A 20,357-nucleotide genomic window follows, 5' to 3' on the forward strand; every position below is an offset into this window, starting at 1 on the left:
AGGTCATGATCACAGGGTCCTGGGATCGAGCCCCTCATCGGGCTCTCTGCTCAGCAGGAAGCCTGCTTCTCCCTTTCCCACTCCCCCTGCTTGTGTTCCCTCTCTCACGGTCTCTCTCTGTCAAATAAATAAATAAAAAGTCATTAAAAAAAAAGAACAAATGGGCATAAATAATAGGTACCCATTTACTCAGGCATGTGCCAGTTACTGTGCTAAACATTTATATAAGTACATTGTCTCTTTTTTTTTTTTAAAGATTTTATTTATTTGAGACAGAAAGCACATGAGAGGGGGGAGGGCCAGAGGGAGAAGCAGGCTCCCCGCTGAGCAGGGAGCCCGATGCGGGACTCGATCCTAGGACTCCAGGATCATGACCTGAGCCGAAGGCAGTCGCTTAACCAACTGAGCCACCCAGGCGCCCACATTGTCTTTTTGAAATACTTGAAACTCTGAGAAAAAAAGAAACTTCTAAAGGTTTTGTTATCTTGATCTTACAGATTAAGAAACAAAGGCTTAGAAGTACTTGCATACAGGTGATAAGTGGCATCAGGGAGCTGGAACTGGGTCCAGGCTTATTCCCAAGGGCATGTTTAACCGTCATGCTTATATATGGCTCCAATCCCTGAGTTCTCAAACAATACTCCTAGAAATCAGAACATGGTATTTTTCTGCTCAAGACAGAATGGTGGCCTTTAAAGGAAAAATTTAAAACTTACTTGGAGATATTAAATGTTTTCCATTAATAATCATTTCCTAAATCCTTTGATTGTGGGTAGAGCATTAAAAAAAATTTTTTTTTAAGATTTATTTATTTGGGGGGCGCCTGGGTGGCTCAGTCGTTGGGTGTCTGCCTCCGGCTCAGGTCATGATCCCGGGGTCCTGGGATTGAGCCCCGCATTGGGCTCCCTGCTCTGCAGGAAGCCTGCTTCTCCCTCTCCCATTCCCGCTGCTTGTGTTCCCTCTCTCTCTGTGTCTCTGTCAAATAAAAAAATAAAATCTTAAAAAAAAAAAAAGATTTATTTATTTGGGAGGGGGAAGGGGCAGAGGGAGAGAATCTTCAAGCGGAATCCCCACTGAGTGAGGAGCTGGGTAGGGGGCTTGATCCCACAGCCAGTGAGATAATGACCTGAGCCGAAACCAAGAGCCAGACAATCAAACTACAGAGCCACCCAGATGTTCCCACATTAAATTGGGGGCACCTGGATGGCACAGTCGGTTAAGCGTCCCACTCCTGATTTCTGCCCAGGTCATGATCTCAGGGTCGTGAGATGGACCCCCTGTTGGGCTCCGCACTCAGTGTGGAGTCTGCTTGTCCCTCTTTCTCCCCCCCACCCAGCTCATGATCTGACTCGCTCTCTCAAATAAATAAAACCTTTAAAACAATTGTTTTAAGTGAATAAATAAAAAATGGCCAGTCTTGGAAAGAGCTGATCTTAGTTGGACGGTTTGTTTCCTGGATACATATTCAAGGTGTTGGAAATTCATGCAAGAGTCATTTTCTGCAAATGAAATTGTTTTGATTTCTGTGATTGAATCCTTGTTTCCTGGTGTGCAAATGGCACCATAACTTTACCTTGCTTTATTAATCATTCCAAAAAGATAGCAATTCATTAAAAACTTTTTTTTGCTAGAACCCTGGGAGCATTTACCCAATAAATCATTGGAGAAATGCCGTTAACTTAATTTTTTTTCTCTGTGGTACAATATATCATCAGTAAAAGCCTAGCTTTCAATTTCTCTTAAAATGCTTACATGCAATGCAGAATATTGATCTACTGTTTATTCTCTTCCACATTGCTTGTTATTCCCTAGTTTTCTATATGGTCTTTCCCTTTGAACCAGTTCCAAGATTACAACTTATGAACAAAATTCAAGGGTAGATTTCTAGAAAGCTAATAGGCTCCTGCATTCCTTTGATTTGTGACAGATTACCTATCAATGCTGTTTTTCTCCACTGAATTTATAGGCCACCTTCACCACTCTGCTGGACTCCAAAGTCTCCCTACTGGACTGTTTCCATGTTTTGCTCGTCCTCTGTCCTGCACGCCCCCCCCATCTTTTCCATTCTCCATATAGATGCCAGGGCTATCTTTTAAAATTATCAAAGCACTTCCATGCTTAAACTCTTTTGTTTTCTGTTGCACTTTTGATAAAATACAAAATCCTCAGCATGACTTCATGAGCAGTCCCCTGACCTCTCCAACACGGGAGCACACTGTTCTACTCTCTGTTCCTAACTTACGAGCTATGGGGGCCTCCCATCAGATCCTGAAGCTTACTGAGCTTTCCTCCTTAGTTAGGCCTTCACCTAGAATGTTGTGTTCCCATAGCTGTGTGGTCCTAGAAGCTTGTCCTCAGTCTCTCTGCCTGGCCACGTCCTACTTTTTCCTTGGAGTTTTTACTAATATTACTTCCTCAGTGAGGTTTCTTCTGCCCCCTTCTGATGAAGTTTTAGAATATAAGTGAGGTCCGGAGCCGACGACCAAGAATTAAGATGTCTCTGGTGCAAAAAGCTGATTTTATTAAAGCACAGGGACAGGACCTGTGGGCAGAAAGAGCTGCTCTGGGTTTGTGAGGTGTGGCTGATTATATACTTGGAAGCTGGGGAGTTGAGGACAAAGCGGGTGTTCAGAAGGGCTGTCATATGCTAAAGAAGAGTCTCAAGATAATGGAGACCTGGCTATTGTCAAGCCAAGGCTGTTTTTCCCTCTAATAAGGTACCAACGTGAAGACAGTTGGGAGTTTCCTGGAGGAATGTTACATTCCTCCTATCACACGTACTTGTCAATGGGCTTTAGGTTTAGAAGAAATTCAATTTTATTTACATTTCCTTCTCTCAGCCTCCCTTAATTTTATGGAGGGGAAGGTGATGTTAGGGCTTCAGGAACCGAGTTATGGGTCTCTGGAAGTTAAGCTATTGGTAAGAAAGCTTCTTCCTTGGAAATCACTAGGACATTTGTAAACTGAGGGAGACTCCTGTTCTGCAAGACTGTGATCTCTATCAGTTAACCATTTGTTTTTCCTTTAGGGCAGCCAGGAGTGCCTGAGGAATGTCACATATACCACATGGGGGGTGGGGGTGTAGGGTGTCAGCTTCTGCTTTGTCCTCAGCTAGCCTTCTGCTCCTTCATCACTTCCACTCATCTAAATTAAGTGCCCCTCGTTCTCTCTTATAGTACCTTAATCTTTTAAGGCACTAACAATTTATTAAAATAAACAGAAATTTATTGTCTTCTACCCACTATCAGACGTAAGCTCCATGCACAGATCTGTTTTGTATACCATGTAGGCACAGTGCCCAGAACATATTAGGTGCTCAATAAAGATCTGCGGGATGAGCAAATGATTACCCTTGCTTCTTAATTCTTTTTACTTGACTCTCTCCTACCCTGGAAAGTAGCCCTTAAAACTGAGAGGATGAGGTCTTAGAACCTTAGCAGTAGGCACCAATGAAAGTTGTGAAATTTTAGTCAAAAAGGCAACAAATGTTTTATTTCTTCAATGCAAATTACTGTATTCACCACAAGCTAAAGAAGAGAACATATATTTATTTATATATAGATTTGAATTTACGGAAGGCTAAAGACATGGGAAAAAATCCAGCACCCCAACAAGTACAGCCAGGAAGGAAATCAGCTCTGTAATAGGACAGTTTAATGAATTACAAACAAGAAAGGGTGGGAAAGGAAGAAAAAAAAATGTGCATTGAGTTTAAGACACTGTAAAACTCAGAAGACATATTTACTATTCAAGTATAAACTCAGTAAGGACTTGGCATAAATTGAAAGGCAGCTGCTGAGGTACACCATTATAAAATAAGTTCTATGAATTTACAATTCTACCTTCCAATTTTCTGGGAGAAAAAACCAAACTCTTGAAGGTCTTCACCAGAGACCCTGAGAGGGATTAACACTTTTGATGAAGACATAGGCAACAATCCATGATTGAATTTACTATTCAAAAACATGTATTTATTTAAAACAATAGGAATACGCGCTCTCAGACTGTCTTCTAAGAGTTTTTGAGACTGTTAGTTCAAGAGTTTCAAAGTATATTACTTCCCAAAACAATACTGATTAAAAAAAATTTTTAACAAAAAAACAAAAAACCTGATTTGATGGTACCTTAAAAATACCCTAAATACCAAATTTTCTCCAGTCTAACATTGCAATTAATTTAAGAATTCCTCCTGCATTGTTAAAACATTTTTTCCTCAGAAAATGCGGGTACTGAAACTGGATAGAAACACCATGAATGTGAAAATACCACCAGTTTTCTGCAGTTAAAAAAAACCTACAATGTTCTTTGGAATCACGGAAATATAAAAAATTGGGTTTTTTTCCCACAGTCTGTGCACCTTCTTTCAGGCCCTCCATGTTCCTTGTAGCATTGACCTGTGTGGTTCTAGTTTATAGATTCAAGTCTTGCAGTGCAATATCCACGCTTATCACACCACTGTCTCTCTGACCAACGGGGAGTTATGCTTAACCCAGAAATGCTGTTATTTACTTCTCCATAACGACTTCTGCCCCAAATAAAAACTTTAGAATGAGACAAAACATCCTGTTAAACAATCAAATACACCCAACATGGAGAATTCCGGTGTGGTTTCAGCACTCGGGAGGGCATGGTCTCCTATGGTTTTTCATGGAAGGACCACAGGCCTAGCTGTTAGCATTCAGCTTTCCTTGGCCTTAAAAGGAATTTCTCAGGGCTGGCAAGTTGGGTTAGATTCTAAGAGAATTTTGTCTTTGACAAACTACCATTTTTAGCATAAAATCTGGCCATGGCTATAAGTGTCAATGTGCGCACAATTGATTAGAGATGTTTGTTTTTTTTTCCTTTGTTTTTCTTTTCAACATTGGCTGGAATTGAGTAGAAATAAGTCCGTGATGCCTCTTCACGTGTGTCATGAAATATGAGAAATCTGTCTGACTCTAGACACTATTTCTTTACGACACAACGGGCAGGTCTCCAGTTGCAAGGCACAATCCATGCACAGGTCACTGAGGAGAAAGATACAAGTGCTGGTTAGGTTAGTGCTTCCAAAGGGCAAACCGACAATGTGCCGACTCAATCTGAAATATTAACAAGTTCGTTCAGTGAAAGGGTAATCATTGCACATGGTTAAAAAACTAAATAGGGGCGTTAAGCGTCTGCCTTTGGCTCGGGTCATGATCCTAGGGTCCTGGGATGGAACCGCATATTGGGCTCCCTGCTCAGCGGGAAGCCTGCTTCTCCCTCTCCCACTCCCCCTGCTTGTGTTCCCTCTCTTGCTGTGTCTCTCTCTGTCAAATAAATAAAATCTTAAAAAAAAAAATGAACTAAATATATAAACCAACAATGAGTCTCCTCCCATTTCTGATCCCCCCCCCATCTTCCTCTTTTGAGGAATAAGTTCAAGTACATTCTTCTGGAAAGTCTGTATGTACACAGCAAAAACTTATAGATGTGGATATGTGGGTAGAGACACATGATATTTTCCCAGACAGCTAGCCATTTATCCCAATATCAAACAGTCCATCTTGCACCGCAGAATTGACACAAGGCCTTTATATGTTAAATTTTCATTGTATGTAATTAGTTCCATTTCTGGGTTTCTTTTCTGTTCCACTGTTCTGTCATTCTTTTCATATACTGGGAGCAAACTATAAGCCTTTATTTTACTTTATTATTTTTTTTTAATGATTTTACTTATTTATTTGACAGAGAGAGAGAGAGAGAGAGAGCACAAGCAGGGGGAGTGTTAGGCAGAGGGAGAGGGAGAAGCAGGCCTCCCGCAGAGCAGGGAGCCCGATGTGGGACTCAATCCCAGGACCCTGGGATCATGACCTGAGCCGAAGGCAGACGCTCAACCAACTGAGCCACCCAGGTGCCCCATAAGCATTTATTTTAATATATCTTAAGATGTGGTAGGTGGGTGCCCTCCATAACTCTTCTCTTTCAGAATTTTCTTGCCTTACATCACATAAACTTTTAAATTAGCATTTCTATTTCTAGGGGGAAAAAAAAAGGTTGACCCAAATTAAAATTAGGGTTTAGGGAAAATTGCCACCTTTATAATACTGAGAAGTCTTCTAAGAACAGACCCATTTATTCAAGTCTCATATTGCATTCTTTAGTAGTTTACAAGTTTTCTTCTTACAGGCACCACATATTTCTTGGTACGTATTCTTAAATAGCCTTTTTTTTTTGGTAGTTTTTATTTACTCATTTAAGTAATCTCTACACCCAACAGGGGACTCAAACTCATAGCCCCAAGATCAAGATTTGCATGCTCCACCGACTGAGCCAGCCAGGCTCCCCTGGTCTGGAGTTTATATAGAATCTATTCCTTGACAGTTTGAAAGAATTCATTTGTGAAACCATCTGGGCTTAGTATTTTTGCCTGAGGGTGGGGTGGAGAGCAGTATGGGTGCAAATGTAGCTTGGATAATCATCTCAGTTTCTTCTATGGTAACAGGAATGCTTAGATTGTCCATATCTTCCCAGGGTCAGATGAAGTCATTCACTTTAATTTCCTTTCTCCCCCCCCCCCTTTAAAATTGTTGTTGCTGCTGAAAGTTGAGCTAAATTTTTTTTTGCCGTTTTTTAAATTTTTTTTTTTTTTTAGATTTTATTTATTTATTTGAGAGAGAGAATGAGAGAGAGAGAGCACATGAGAGGGGGGAGGGTCAGAGGGAGAAGCAGACCCCCTGCTGAGCAAGGAGCCCGATATGGGACTCGATCCCGGGACTCCAGGATCATGACCTGAGCCGAAGGCAGTTGCTTAACCAACTGAGCCACCCAGGCGCCCATGCCGTTTTTTAAATTAAAAAAAAAAATTTATTCATGTGACCGGGGGAGGGGGGGTGGGGGGGTGGGGGGGTGGGGGTGGGGAATATGAGCTGGGGAGAGAGGCAGAGGGAGAGGGAGAAACAGACTCCTTACTGAGCCAGGAGCCTGATACGGGGCTCGCTCCCAGGACCCTGAGATCATGCCTGAGCTGAGCTGAGCAGACGCTTAACCATCTGAGCCACTCAGGTGCCCCTTAAATTTTCTTACAATTCTTTAATTTCCTCTTCCAATCCTGTCTTGTATGTATCTATTATGGAGACTGCTCATACTTAAGATACCTGGTTCTAAGTTTTTAGATTTCAGCCCCCATTCCTGAGCGCTTATTGTGTGCAAAACCACTGAGAATGGCCAGAGAGCTCAAAGATGAGTAAGACCAGATACTATTCTTTGGGATCTTAACAACCTCCCAGAGACAAAGATCAAAAAGGGTGTTGACATATCCATCCTTTAAACTTTGCATCTGCCTGTGAGGCTCTAATAACTAAAACCTTCAAAGGTGCTCAAACTGAGAATTCGGGCTGCAGAACTGATACCAAGGAACAGCCACAGCTGGAGTCGCTGTGCCTTTCTTTCAGAAGAGAAACTGGTACTGCGAAGGGTGAAAGGAGATCCACTGCTTGTACTTCCCTTAACAGCCAATTAGCTAACAACCCATTGCAAAAGTCAGCAAGATAGAGTGAAGGGCCCAGGCTGAGCCACACCTGGAGGTGACAAACTGGGGTCCATCACTCCAGGCTCTGGACCCCCAGGAGACCTGGTGGCTAAAGCTCTATCAAAAGTAAAAGCAGGGCGGGGGGCAGGCAGGGAGAGGGGGACGAGAAGGGCAGAGTATGGGATATGGTGAGTTACAGGGAGCTGGCCTGGAACATCAGCCTGGGTACTGCTCCTCCACAGTCAGCACACATGCCTGGGCCAGGTCAGGGCCAGCACACCGCCTGGCTCCTTTTTCCGTTTCCAACCTCGGCTGGGAGGCCTTCTGGGGGGCATTTGTACTTGTTGCTCTCGCTGATGTTTAGACACTCTTCTATAGGATCCAGGCTGCCCTCTGATTCATCTCATACAACTGAAACTTGGTTAGACGGGAGGGAGGCACTGCCTTCTCAACGGTTAGGAGGGTAAACAGTAAGTAAACGAGGAGGCCCTAAAAACTAAAAGGGATTTCCCAAGAGGCTCATAAATAGTATTAAAACGTTTACACTTTGTGAGGTGAAAACTATATTAAAATACAGTACTGAGTAAACAAAATAAAAACGGGCGCCTGGGTGGCTCAGTCGTTAAGTGTCTGCCTTCGGCTCAGGTCATGATCCCAGGGTCCTGGGATCGAGCCCCGCATCGGGCTCCCTGCTCAGCGGGAAGCCTGCTTCTCCCTCTCCCACTCCCCCTGCTTGTGTTCCCTCTCTCGCTGTGTCTCTCTCTGTCAAATAAATAAATCTTAAAAAAAAAAAACAAAATAAAAACAGAGGCCTCCCATTAAGCAGCAGCTTCTACTTCAGGTACTTTCTGGAAGACAGTCATGCACTCCCTGGCAAACTGATTTCTCATTCAGCCCACTTTGTATATAATAAACTTTAGTGAACAGCTATGGAACTAGAAACACTGTGTAGGGTCCAAGGGCAGGCAGCCCCAGGATGGGCCACGATGACATGCAGATTACTTTGAGCTGAAAACTATCAAGGTCCAAAAGACTCAAGAAGAGACTCTGACCTCCCTGCAACTGCCTAAAAAGAATTTAAATAGAGGACCTCTTACCAGGAAGAGTTATTAGCAAAGTAAGAAACTTCATCTGCATAACTGGGCAACCTTTGTTTTCCAAACATCCCCTCACCTTCCTGCTAGTGGCTTTCCTCCCCTTTTTACCCCCACCCCTACCCTTTCCTTAGCTTATGCAGACATACATAGCTCCTTTTGCCTGTCTTCGGAATTTCGTGTCTGTGTGGATTCCCCGTATGTAGGAAACTAAATGTGATTTTCTCCTGTTAATCTGTATCATACAAATTTAATTCTGACTCCAGCTAGGGGAATTCTGAACAGAGCAGAATTCCTTCCTCCCCGACAACTATAAAAGCAATTCTAGAACAGGATGAAATTTTGCCTAATGTAATACACAAAAGAAATGACCAAACCCTCTTACCTGTGTCCACATGGCTTCAGTTGTGTGTCTGCTACTTCGTCACAACACAGGGAGCAGCAGTTTTCCCGGATACTGACTTGCTTCAACAGAGCAAGGCGCCTGTGCCTGAGTAGAAAGTGTAGTTTGAAACTTATTTGGTCAATAAATAAATGGGCCTATTAGCAGTGATGCATATTAAATGCTTTGAAAATACTCTGTCCATGTGAAGTATACGATGTATTCCTTAAGTTCTGTTCAGTAAGGTTCTCACATGCATCTCATTTCAACCTTATAGTGAGTGATTTTCTATGGTAGAGAATGACGGAGGCATGGTCATTCCCATTTTACAGACAAAGGCATAATTCATGGAAATGAACTGCATAAGGTCACACACATGGTAAACAGATTCAGGAACCAAATTCAAATCTTTTGGTTCTCAGGCTACTACTAGCTTTATTTTACCAGCAAATTTTCACTTTTAAGTCCTACAGCTCTGAGAGTTTGATGAAAAGCAGCAGGAGACTTACCCAAGAAAAATGCACACACACAAGTTCTTATACAATTTCAATGTGTTGGGATGCCTGGGTGGCTCAGTCGGTTAAGCATCTGCCTTTGGCTCAGGTCATGATCCCAGCCACGCATCAGGCTCCTTGCTCAGCAGGGAGCCTGCTTCTCCCTCTGCCTGCCGCTCCCCCTGCTTGTGCTCTCTCTCTCTCTGACAAATAAATCTTAAATATAAAACCAAAACAAAACAATTTCAAGGTATTTATGATAGTCCAGCACAGACTCTTCTGGAAGCCCACACACCTCAGGTTAGAACCCTTGCATCACACTTTGACTCCGTTTGAAATAGAAAAGCAGACAGGCAGAACTGCTTTGTTGAAGGTGCAACCCTGACGCTGGGCAAGAGAAATGAAACATTCACTCTGTTCACCTTGGGCCAAAGCCTGGAGATTCAGCAGTGAAGAGAGGAGTAAAAACATATCCCCGCCTTCAGAGAGCTTACAGTCTAGTGAAGGGAGACTAGAAAAAAACTAGGTGAAAAAGTAAAATATATAGAATTTTAAGAGCAGTATGAAGAAAACGAAAGCAGGGAGGAGGATAAGGTAGTATGTAAGTGAGAAGCAGGGAGATACCATTTAAAATATGGCAGCCACGGAAGGTGACATTTGACCTGCAGGGTGTGAGGGAATGAGACCTGTGGATATCTGGAGATACCATCTGTGATATTGTGATTTATAATAAATATATATTTGGTCTTCATCTGGGTTCCTGGCACAGAGGTCCTAAAACCCTGGAAATTTCCTAAGAGATGAGAGCAATATGGGTCTTTTGTTATGTTAATTAGACAGCTTTTGAAAAGCCCCTAGTTAACCTAAGTTTTGGGCTGGTTGTCAGGGGGACCAACCTTGTAATTAGTGGGTTGGAACTTTCACTCCTCCCCCCCACCTCCCAGGAGGGCAGAGGGGCTGGAGATTGAGTTCAATCACTAATGACCAATGTTCTCATCAATCACGCCTTCATAATGAAGCCACCATAAAAACCCAAAAGGAGAGGGCTTGAAAATCTTCAGGGTTGGTGAACATGTGGAGGTTTCGGGAGAGTGGCGCATTCACAGAGCATGGAGGCTCCTTCCCCCTTCCCACATGCCTTGCCCTCTGCATCGCTTCCATCTGTTCCTGTATTATATCCTTTTATTGTAAACTAGTAAGTAAACTATTTTCCTAAGTTCTGTGAGCCACTCTTAGCAAATTAATCAAAGATGAGGAGGAGATCACGGGAAGACAGCGTCAGAATGGAGCTAATTGCTGGGTGGCCTTGGAAAACACACACTGGCCCATTCTAGTAGCAAGAATAGCAAGTGCAAAGGCCCTGAGGCTATAATCTGGTATGTTTCAGGAGCAGCAAGGAGGCCAAGGTGGCTGAATAAGGAGCATGAAGAAATGGGAGACGGTAGGAGATAAAATCAGAGAAGTAATAAAGGAGAGGAGAGGACAAATCGTGTACAGCCGACTAGGTCACTGTAAGGATTTAAGCTTTCACCTTAAGTGAAATGAGAAGCCACTAGGGTTTCGAGCAGGGAAGGGCATGATCTGATTAAAGCCGTAACAAAATCATTCTGGAAGCTGTGTTGAATAGACACAGCTACTGTCCAGGGGGTCCAGGTAGGAACAGGAAACCAACTAAGGAGCAGGGTGAAAATAATCCAGGTGGGAAATGATGGCAGCTTGGGATGACGGTGGCAGCAGTGAGGGTGATAAGCGGTAGTTGGATTTGAGATGTATTCTGAAGGCACAGCTCCCAGGGTGTGCTGAGGGATAGGATGTAGGAAGAGCAGAAAGTAAGGTGTCAAAGATACTCTGGGATTCTGGCCAGGGAACCTGGAATGATAATGGAGTTATTAACAGATGAAGGAAGCCTGCAGTTCTACAATCCTGGCCACTGTTGCTGAGAGGTGGAGATATGGTGCTTCACTGTACTGTTCTTGTTTTCTTTTGTGTGTATTTGAAGTTTCTCATAATAAAAAGGTTAAGAAAGGGAAAAAAGAATGAATGAAGGAGAAGAATTAGAGAGTCTATACAATATAGAACAATTTACGAGATCCCAGATAGTCACAGGGCCATGACCTACCATGAGGCCAGAAAGGAATATATGAGTAAACAAATACAAGCTGCACAGAAGCTTTTGGAACACAGGCTGAAAATATTAATGGCATAGAAAACGGTCTCAGGCACATACACACCTAACGTCACAACCTGCATCGAGGTGCAACTGGAAGGTTAAAGGGTGCAAGGTAGCAGCAGCAGGTTTCTGCGGCCTGGATCAGCCTCCGACTCCCGAGCTGGGGTTGCTGTCAGAGCTGATGCAGTGGAAGCCTGCCCTGGCCGGTAACTCTGCTCTCATCGGGGCAGGCTGCGGCGGGGGCCAGGCTGACGGGGAACTAAGGGACTACGCAGAAGCTGCCCATAAAATTCGGAGACTTTAACAGGTGACACCTATTGCCATCTGGCTTTTGCCAAGTTTAATTCTGCAGGGGCGGTTCCCCAAATGCTGGAGCAGTGCGAGCGGAGGCCGGCCTCCAGCGCAACTCCTGGGGCCTGCCCTCCCCTTGCCCTCCCTTTTCAAGGTGTACGTCACAAGGCAGGCCGCTTGCTGGGCGACATCCAAGATGACAGGCCAAGCAATAAAGGAACGAGGTACGCCAGACAAGCGAGGTATTACTTCAGACGATCGCCAAGAGGAATTTAAAGTTCAGAATCTCTGTCAGGCACCAAGACAAGTTGAAGGGAAGTTCTAGGAATGACCCTCAGGTCCCTGAGCCGGTCGGTATGTAAGTGGCCCTTCTGTTCCTGCTATATTACAGAGCTTCTGCTGTAGCAGGCAAAGCTGCTGGGTCACCAAGTGACATTTTCTGGTTCATCTGGAAACTGCTGAGCTGCTTTTCAGCCTTGAGACACCGAGTCCAAGGTGAAGCACAGCCCAGGAGGGCTGTTCACAGACCTGCTTTTTCAGACAAGAGCGAGGATTACAACACTGTGTTACAGATACCTTCAGGGGCATGACGGCCCAACCCTGGCTACAGCGTGGCCAGTGTGGTCTCCTTGAGTGCTGGGAGAATCTCTGTCATTGATATAACCCGTGTGGCATGAATAGCAGGAATGCCCTTCCTCACACAGGCCCAGCAAGCTGTCTGTTAAAAAATGATAACTTTTGGCTCATATCGTGAAACAAGCTTCAAGTTGAGGTCATTACGAGGAAGCAGCTGGAGTCTTTCCCAGCTTAAGGAACAGATCACGTTCATCTCATAAGGGAGGAAAGCAGGTAATTCATCCAAGGAGATAATTAAGGCCGATCACAATTTTTGGCAAAGAAGGGCTGTGAAATTTTATCCAAGATGGCATTCATTGTCCTAAGGGCTGCAGAACAGTGTTGGCATCTTTGCCGAGTAGCTAAACCCAACAAGAAATATGTTTCATTAAATCCCGAAGTTCAAAGCACACCTGTTAAAAGATGTACTTGATTTCCTAATATTTAGGATTTTTCATTGACATTCAGGTAGAGTTAGTTTGAGGGGCTTCTTCATGTGTTATATTGTCTGGTTTTTATACCGATGTTATTTAGCTCTTAAAAATTATTTGGAATGATTTCTTTCTGGGTTCTGTAACTTTTTTTTTTTTGGTGCGAAAAGGTGGTTTTATTAAAGCATGGGGACATTTATTAAAGAGCTGCTGTTCCGGGATTGTGAGGAGCAACTGATAATAAAACATTTAAAAAAAAATTTATTTGAGAGAGAACGAGCACAGAGCGTGAGTGAGAGGGAGAAACAGACTCCCCACTGATGCGGGGCTTGATCCCAGGACCCTGAACATGACCTGAGCTAAGACAGACGCTTCACCAACTGAGCCACCCAGGCACCCTGAGGGTTCTGTAACATCTTAAATAGTAATGAAGTTGTCTGTTACTTAAAAATTTGGTGGAAATCTCCTGTGAAACCACCTGGATCTGGTGTTTTTGGGGGACATACCTCTTACTTTGTTTCAATTAATTTTGTTATAATAACTGGTTTGTTTTATCTCTTCTGAGATCTCTGAGTAATTTTTATTTCCTAGGAGGTCATCCATTTTACTCAGGTTTTCAAAATTATTTATAAAAAGCTGAAAAAATCTCTCAAGGAATTGCTATTTCAGCTTCTCATGAGATGCATGTGAAAGTCTGCAGACAGCCTAAGCAGATTCCTTACCTTGGCAAAATGATTTTCTCTTCAGCTGTGAGGAAGGCGTAGTCATTAAAAGTGCTAAATTTCATAGATGGTGGATATTTGAATGGTTTTGCTCCAAAATTGAACTCACATTGTTGATACGACATGAAACTAGCTGCAGCAAAAAATCCAGATCTACAGATAAAAATGAGGACAGAGGTCAAGAGAATTCATGAAAACAAAGTAAAGCTCATATACACAAAGTGGCTTTGAGATGTTGTACCCTAGCAGAAAGGGTGACAGATTCTGTTCACTAACCTAGACAGGACTGTGACCCTGACAATATCCTGCCCTCATCTTCCTATATCAAACTTCAGGACAGTTGTTGGTATGATCAGATGGGCCCCCAGTGACTCGAAATAAAATGACTTCTCATCACAACTGACCACATAAATGGACAAAGTCTTTTTCTGGAGAAAAGTGAACTACATGAATCTACTCAAATTTTTGACTGAGGAAAGCTACTTACACAGTAGATGAAAAGACTTGCTTCTCAGGAGGCAGCTGGTTGCCATTTAAAAAGAAGATCATTTGCTTTTCATTCAAGTCTAACAGAAATCCTACTGTGTCTCCTAGAGGATAAAGTGGAACATTGTTAGGGTAAGGGTATGTACTACTGCCAGGGTTTTGCTCAGTGTCTCAAGGGTTAAATACATCACTGTATTAAATCTGCATCTATAGCTGTGTATTAACACATTCATCTTCCTTGCTGCTTTTGCAGCTGATCTAATATTTTAATGTACCAATACGAAGAAAATGCTGGCAATTAATCTATGACAAGCCATCAATTATAAGCTGCATCCCAATTTTGAAGATGTTAAAATGTGGAAAAATGGCATTTTGGGATCAGTGAAATATGGCAAGGTCAAAATCCTGTGCTACCTTGCCTCTCTGGTGAGTTTCAACTCTCGGAAATAACAACTGCCCAAAAACATGTTAAAAAAACAAACATTCGTCTTCACTTAAAGTTTTTGCCTTTTAAACTGTCAAAGATAAGCACATGAAATTATACAGTGGCGACAAGGAATATGGATACTCAAAGCTGGTGGAGGAGAATCTGCCAATAGATGGCAAAAGCTGTGAAGTCCTGTATCCCCCAGGCTAGAGAAGTTTCCCTTCGAGGGGTTTATCCTGAGAAAACCAGAATGGTTTATAATATTTTTTTAAATCATAATTTTAAAAATCACAGCATCACTCTCCAATCTCTTGGGGCATTGGTTGATAGAGTTTAATGATAAAATGGGCTATTGAAAAAGCCATTAAAAATAACATTATTTTGGGGCACCTGGGTGGCTCAGTCAGTTAAGCATCTGCCTTTGGCTCAGGTCACGATCCCAGGGTCCTGGGATCAAGCCCCGCATTGGGCTCCCTGCTCAGCAGGGAGCCTGCTTCTCCCTCTCCCTCTGCCGCTTCCCTTGCTTGTGCTCTCTTCTCTCTCTCAAATAAATAAAATCTTTAAAAATAATGTTATTTAATAACCTGCAAAGCTGTTCAAGGCATATGAATAGAACAAGAGCAAAAAATACATACACCAAATTTTAAGTGTTTAAAAAAAATTACGAGGGATTTTCATTTTGCTTTCCCTCCCTATTTTCCAAATTTTTATGCTAAACATATTACTTCAGTAATCCTTTTAAAAATTATTAAAACCCCAAATGAGGCAGTCTTTCGGACAGTGCCTCCATCTTACAGTCTGCTAAGCGGAGAGGCTTTGTGTTCCCTTAAGAACCCGCCAGCTGTTAAGAGGAGGGCTTATATAGGCTTCTCAGGTTTCCTCTTTTCCCACACTATCAACGGAGCTAATTAAAGTGGAGCCATCCCCTCACAGGAGTGGTCAGATTCCTGTTCTCTTAGCATGCCTGAAAATTCAGTTGACATCTATAATGCTGATCAGGGCAGGAAACCAAAAGAGAGATGCTTGGAGAAGGAGCTGGGTTCTCTCCCCTATACTGTTCAAAGCCAGGAGTAAAATCTTTCCAGAGGTTCCATCCCCTACCATATGGCTCTACATCTTCAGAATGAAGTGGGGCCACCAGAAGGCCCTCCAAGAATACCATCCTCCAGTGCAGTGGGGCCATAGCGGGGAGGGGGGGAAAACACCTGTTTTCTCTGTATTTAGTTCGGGGTAAAAACACTCAATAATCTAACCCTTTAACAAACTGCGTGGCTGTAACTTTGCTGCTTGAATCTTTCCTTAATAAATATTTTCCTGGGTCTAAGGCCTTGGACAGAATGAACACCTGAATGGGGCAAAAGAGATCATAAGGTAAGTTGATAAGATACATTCCTGCTAAAATCCTAGAGCCATGATTAGAGTCCTGGCAGCATGTGCCCCTGCTGCATCACTCCAAGCCTGATGTCTGGAGAATGGAAGCTGGGCAGGTGTGTTTGAGGCTGAAAGTGCTCAAATGGTCCTTAAAAGCTGCTCTAGAGGGGACCAGAATGTGGCCACTGAAGAGTGCCTATTCCCATGTGGTCTCTGAAAAATCCTCATTTTACTGGCATTACAATGTCAGCGTCCTCCCAGCGTATCTCCCTGGATGCTCTGATTCAAGCATGTACCCAGAGGGGCGCCTGGCTGGCTCAGTCAATGGAACTTGCTACTCTTGCTGTCGGGGTTTTGAGTTCAAGGAAACTAGAATTCATATTTATCTTTTTTTTTCTTTTAAGATTTTATTTATTTATTTGCCAGAGAGACAGAGCCAGAGAGCACAAGTGGAGGGAATGGCAGAGAGAGAGGGAGAAGCAGGCTCTGCACCGAGTGGGGAGCCCGATGCAGGGCCTGATCCTAGGACCCTGGGATCATGAACTGAGCTGAAGGCAGACGCTTAACCATCTGAGCCACCCAGGCACCCCCCTTTTTTTAAGATTTTATTTATTTATTTGAGAGTGAGCGAGACAGAAAGAGCAAAGCAGGGGGGAGGGGCAGAGGGCAAAGCAGACTCCCTGCTGAGCAGGGAGCTCAATGCGGGGCTTGATCCCAGGACCCTGGGATTATGACCTGAGCCACCCAGGCACCCTGAATTCATATTAATCTTATCATTTCCCCCACTAAATTAAGAATTTTATAGTCCGAAATGATTTTGCTGAAGGAAGGGCCCCACCAGCGGTGAACTTATCAGGAGAATACTGTTCACATCCATGACAGGGAATACAAAGGTTCATATCCCTTTTCACATTAAATCTTCTTCCATTAAAATATTTTAAGGCCTAACATAATAGATGCCTCATCATACCCAGATGTCTTAACTTAGTTGATAAAATCATAGAGAGGAATGAATACCTTCTCTCCAGCACGGGTGTAGGTGAGGCTTGCTTCTGGCATTGTACCAAATCAGCTGCCGGCAGCCATCGTACGCACAGGAGTATTCGTCGTCCCCGATGCCGTAGCCTTCCTGGAGGGAGACAGGGCCCAGAAGATTAGCAAGCTCTGCCTGCTATGTTCTGGGAAAAGTGTCTTTCGTAACCATCAACCTGGTGGCTGGAATTCGAAGCTTTTTGGATGAAGGGAGCCTATGGTTCTTGGAAGATACCAAAATTCTGACCTCAAGGCCTGGTTCTCTGTGACTAGATCATGACTTCACCACCAAATACCTCCCAAGTTTCACATGTGTTAGTTCACTGAATCTTCACTAACCCCTCTGAGGCTGGTGGCATTATACCCCACTTTAAGAGGAAATAAAGGCTCCGAGAGGTCAACCATGTTGCCAAGGACAAATTATTACTCAGAAAGTCAAGTCTGGATGCTGGAATCTTCTGATTCCAAGACTGGTGTGCTTTCCACTTCATTGTAGCTGGGCAAACATCTTTCTTGCATGTAGTAGACTTCACAACAACCACATGCTCAGAAATTTCAAAACTGGAGGCAAGAGAAAGGTTAGAGTGGATGATCAGCTAATAGTTATTCTGAGGTGGGCTTAACTGGAGCATCATATAGGTCCTTGGCAGCTTTTATTATTTACTGCCTTTTAATTATTTCACAGTTATTTTATTGTTAAAAGAGTGGATGGGATCTTAAATTAAGTGCTTTTTTTTTTTTTAAAGATTTTATTAATTATTAATTGGCATTGTTCTCCAGACCCATGTACTTCTGACTTCATGGTGCCACAATCAAGCCCCACGCTTCCAGGTTTTAATTAAGGCCCAAAGAGGAGGCCCTTCATCAGAGTAAGTTCCCAATGAAAGCAAGAGCAGTCTGGGGTCTAGTTTTCTATCCTGGACAAGAATCTGACCTCTCTACTGGCCCCCTTCCTCCAGTTGTCTCTCCAGCAAGGCAAAGCTATGCACAATTCCAAGATGCTATACAGCCTCGCTGGAAGGGCCCCTTCCAAAACTATGCTTCTGGCAGGCAGGCTCAGTTTGGTTCACTTCTAAAACCTATCCTAGGACCTTACATATGGGAGACTATTGTTTAGATTAACAAAATAATCCAAGGGGTTTTCCCAGTTCAAAGGGTAAAACTCCTATGTCCATAAGAATCCAGATCAAAACTGGATTAATTCCAAACAGCTTAAAACTGCAATAACACAAGAAAGCTGTTCAGGCTGGCATCTGAAGGGTATATATTGGCAAGAAATCAACATCTATAGGAAAAGGAGGAATCCCAGCCTCTGATACTCAAGTCGTGGTAGATGAATCCTGCTTCCTCTAGTGGGTTTCGTCTTCCCTCTTTACATGACTGCTTTCTATAACAAAAGATAAATGCTAAATATTGAAAACAAATGTGCCTACTAGTTACAAAGTAAAAGTCAAGTAAAAGAAGTCAAGCCAACATTTAGTATTTTATGAAAGGAAGAGAATTCCTACAAAGTTCTTACAGCTTAAATGCAAGGTAAAAGTCATCACGGGTTCCAATATAAAAACTGAGCCAGAGATGTGGCTGGCACCGGAGGAGGGCCTACAAAGACAAAGGACACAGCCAACCTCTAGGTGCAAACTTAAAACTCGAGGGGAAAAAAAAACCAAGGGGCGATTTCCCTTGTGTTTTCCTATTTCTGAACCGGGTTAGCAAACCCTTGTGTCGGATCTGGCAGCATGTGGTTCATCCTGAGAAATGATCATTGTGCAAACCCATCTGGAAAATTTGCGTCCTCCACCCACTCGCCAAAAAACTGCTGTTGTCCCCATTTACACCGTTCTCTAGGGTACTCACGTGATTGAGAAATTTGCTGTCTCGTGTGGCCCAGCCGATCTGCATGACACCAGAAGTGATCACGGTGACTTCGTAGTACCACACCCCGGCATCCACGCAAAAGGTGCAACGCACGCTTTCAAATGAGGAGGCATCACAGCGAGCCTGGCAAAACCAAAGCGTGCGACAGCCCACCGTCAATGCCTGAAGACCATGGAAGTTAAGTGACTGCCTAGAGGTGGAATGTGCTTTTCCTTATTAAAGCTTCTGGTGGACGGTCGTTTCCTTCTCTGTGCATCCTCAGTGATACGAAGTACAAAACAGAAAGAAGCACGCTCTCTCTTACAGTTTTATTCCTAGGGAGTTCTAACAGGGTTGGAAGGCCTCAAAGATGGCTGCAGTAAGCATTAACGGGGGCTACTGGCTTCTTTTTTGAAGTACTTACAGAGCTTTACCCTCCCGGTAGAATCTTTTACGAATGCATCAACATGGCCTTATCCTGCATGTGTTAGGATGCAGAGAGAGGAGGACACTGAACGGTATGAGATGGGGTACCTAAAAATAATTGAAAGCAGAAAACCACGGCAGGCATTTGGCAATAACGTAAGATCAAAGAGCTGTCTGCAGCCATTCTTCAAACAGCTCTTTCATCCTGACGTGTCTGGTGCCTGATGGTGCCTTCCTGTGCATCAGCAGCTTCCATCAACCTGCACCACGAAATCAGCAACACTTCCACCGTCCAGGGAGGAGGGGAGCACTAGCCAGAATACAACTGTGATGCAGGGATTCAAAAAGGAAGGGCCTCTCTCAGAAAACACTAGTCTTTGCGCCTTTAGCTGAATAAAGCGGCAGAGATTGAAAACAGACATATTTAAATCAAATTGTCTATAGAGAACAGACCGAGGGTGGCCAGAGGGGAGGTGGGCGGGGGCATGGATTAAATGGGTGATGGGGATTAAAGAAGGGCACTGGTTGTGACGAGCACTGGTGGTGTATGTAAGTGATGAATCACTAAATTCTACACCTGACACTTCCATCTATTCTGCAAGAAATGGCTCTTTGTGAGAACCAGGGTGTGAAACTGAGAACAAGACTTTTTCCCCCGCATGTTCCGTCCATGAAAGCTTTACCTCCAAGCCATGAGGTGAGATCTTCAGGTACTCGCTGACATCGTTGCTATTCAGCATGGCCCTAATGCTATTCAGGTCCACTTTCTCATAGGTCAGCTGTCTACTGTCTTTTAAAACTGCAAAAGAAAAAGTGGTCATGTCTCTAAGGCAGGCTGTAGTGGAAAAAAAGCTAGTGTCTTCGCTGGCTGCCATTCTGGTTAAGATGTGGGGCTGCTCAGAAATGGCAGGATAGGTAGGGAGACTTAAAACCTTGCCTTTCCGCTGCACGACCATATGAGGATCAGTCAAGCCAAAGCTGGGACAAGCTGGGACGGCACTGCTAGGTTTAGGCTTCTGTTCCCTATATTTGTTATCATGCATGCAATAAAAGCCAAATTATACCTTTTGGGA

The 20,357-nt window shown here is 43.5% G+C and overlaps 1 protein-coding gene across 3 annotated transcripts in view; it reads right to left on the bottom strand.

The window, feature by feature from the left end:
• Nucleotides 1–4,348: 4,348 nt before the first annotated feature.
• RSPRY1 (ring finger and SPRY domain containing 1) overlaps nucleotides 4,349–20,357 on the bottom strand; it is a 41,587-nt gene continuing 25,578 nt past the window's right edge. For all 3 annotated transcript variants that reach the window (XM_035025142.1, XM_035025141.1, XM_035025140.1), the window contains exons 9-15: nucleotides 19,968–20,083; nucleotides 18,859–19,002; nucleotides 16,990–17,101; nucleotides 14,176–14,278; nucleotides 13,689–13,841; nucleotides 8,969–9,073; nucleotides 4,349–5,006 (exon numbers count right to left, since the gene is read on the bottom strand). In XM_035025142.1, the coding sequence (XP_034881033.1) occupies nucleotides 4,910–5,006; nucleotides 8,969–9,073; nucleotides 13,689–13,841; nucleotides 14,176–14,278; nucleotides 16,990–17,101; nucleotides 18,859–19,002; nucleotides 19,968–20,083 (830 nt within the window). In that variant the 3' untranslated portion in view covers nucleotides 4,349–4,909. The remainder of the gene's footprint in view (nucleotides 5,007–8,968; nucleotides 9,074–13,688; nucleotides 13,842–14,175; nucleotides 14,279–16,989; nucleotides 17,102–18,858; nucleotides 19,003–19,967; nucleotides 20,084–20,357) is intronic.

Source organism: Mirounga leonina, unplaced genomic scaffold (genome assembly GCF_011800145.1).
Source record: "Mirounga leonina isolate KUSES-001 unplaced genomic scaffold, KU_Mleo_1.0 Mir_180, whole genome shotgun sequence".
In the NCBI taxonomy this organism is placed as follows: Eukaryota; Metazoa; Chordata; class Mammalia; order Carnivora; family Phocidae; genus Mirounga; species Mirounga leonina.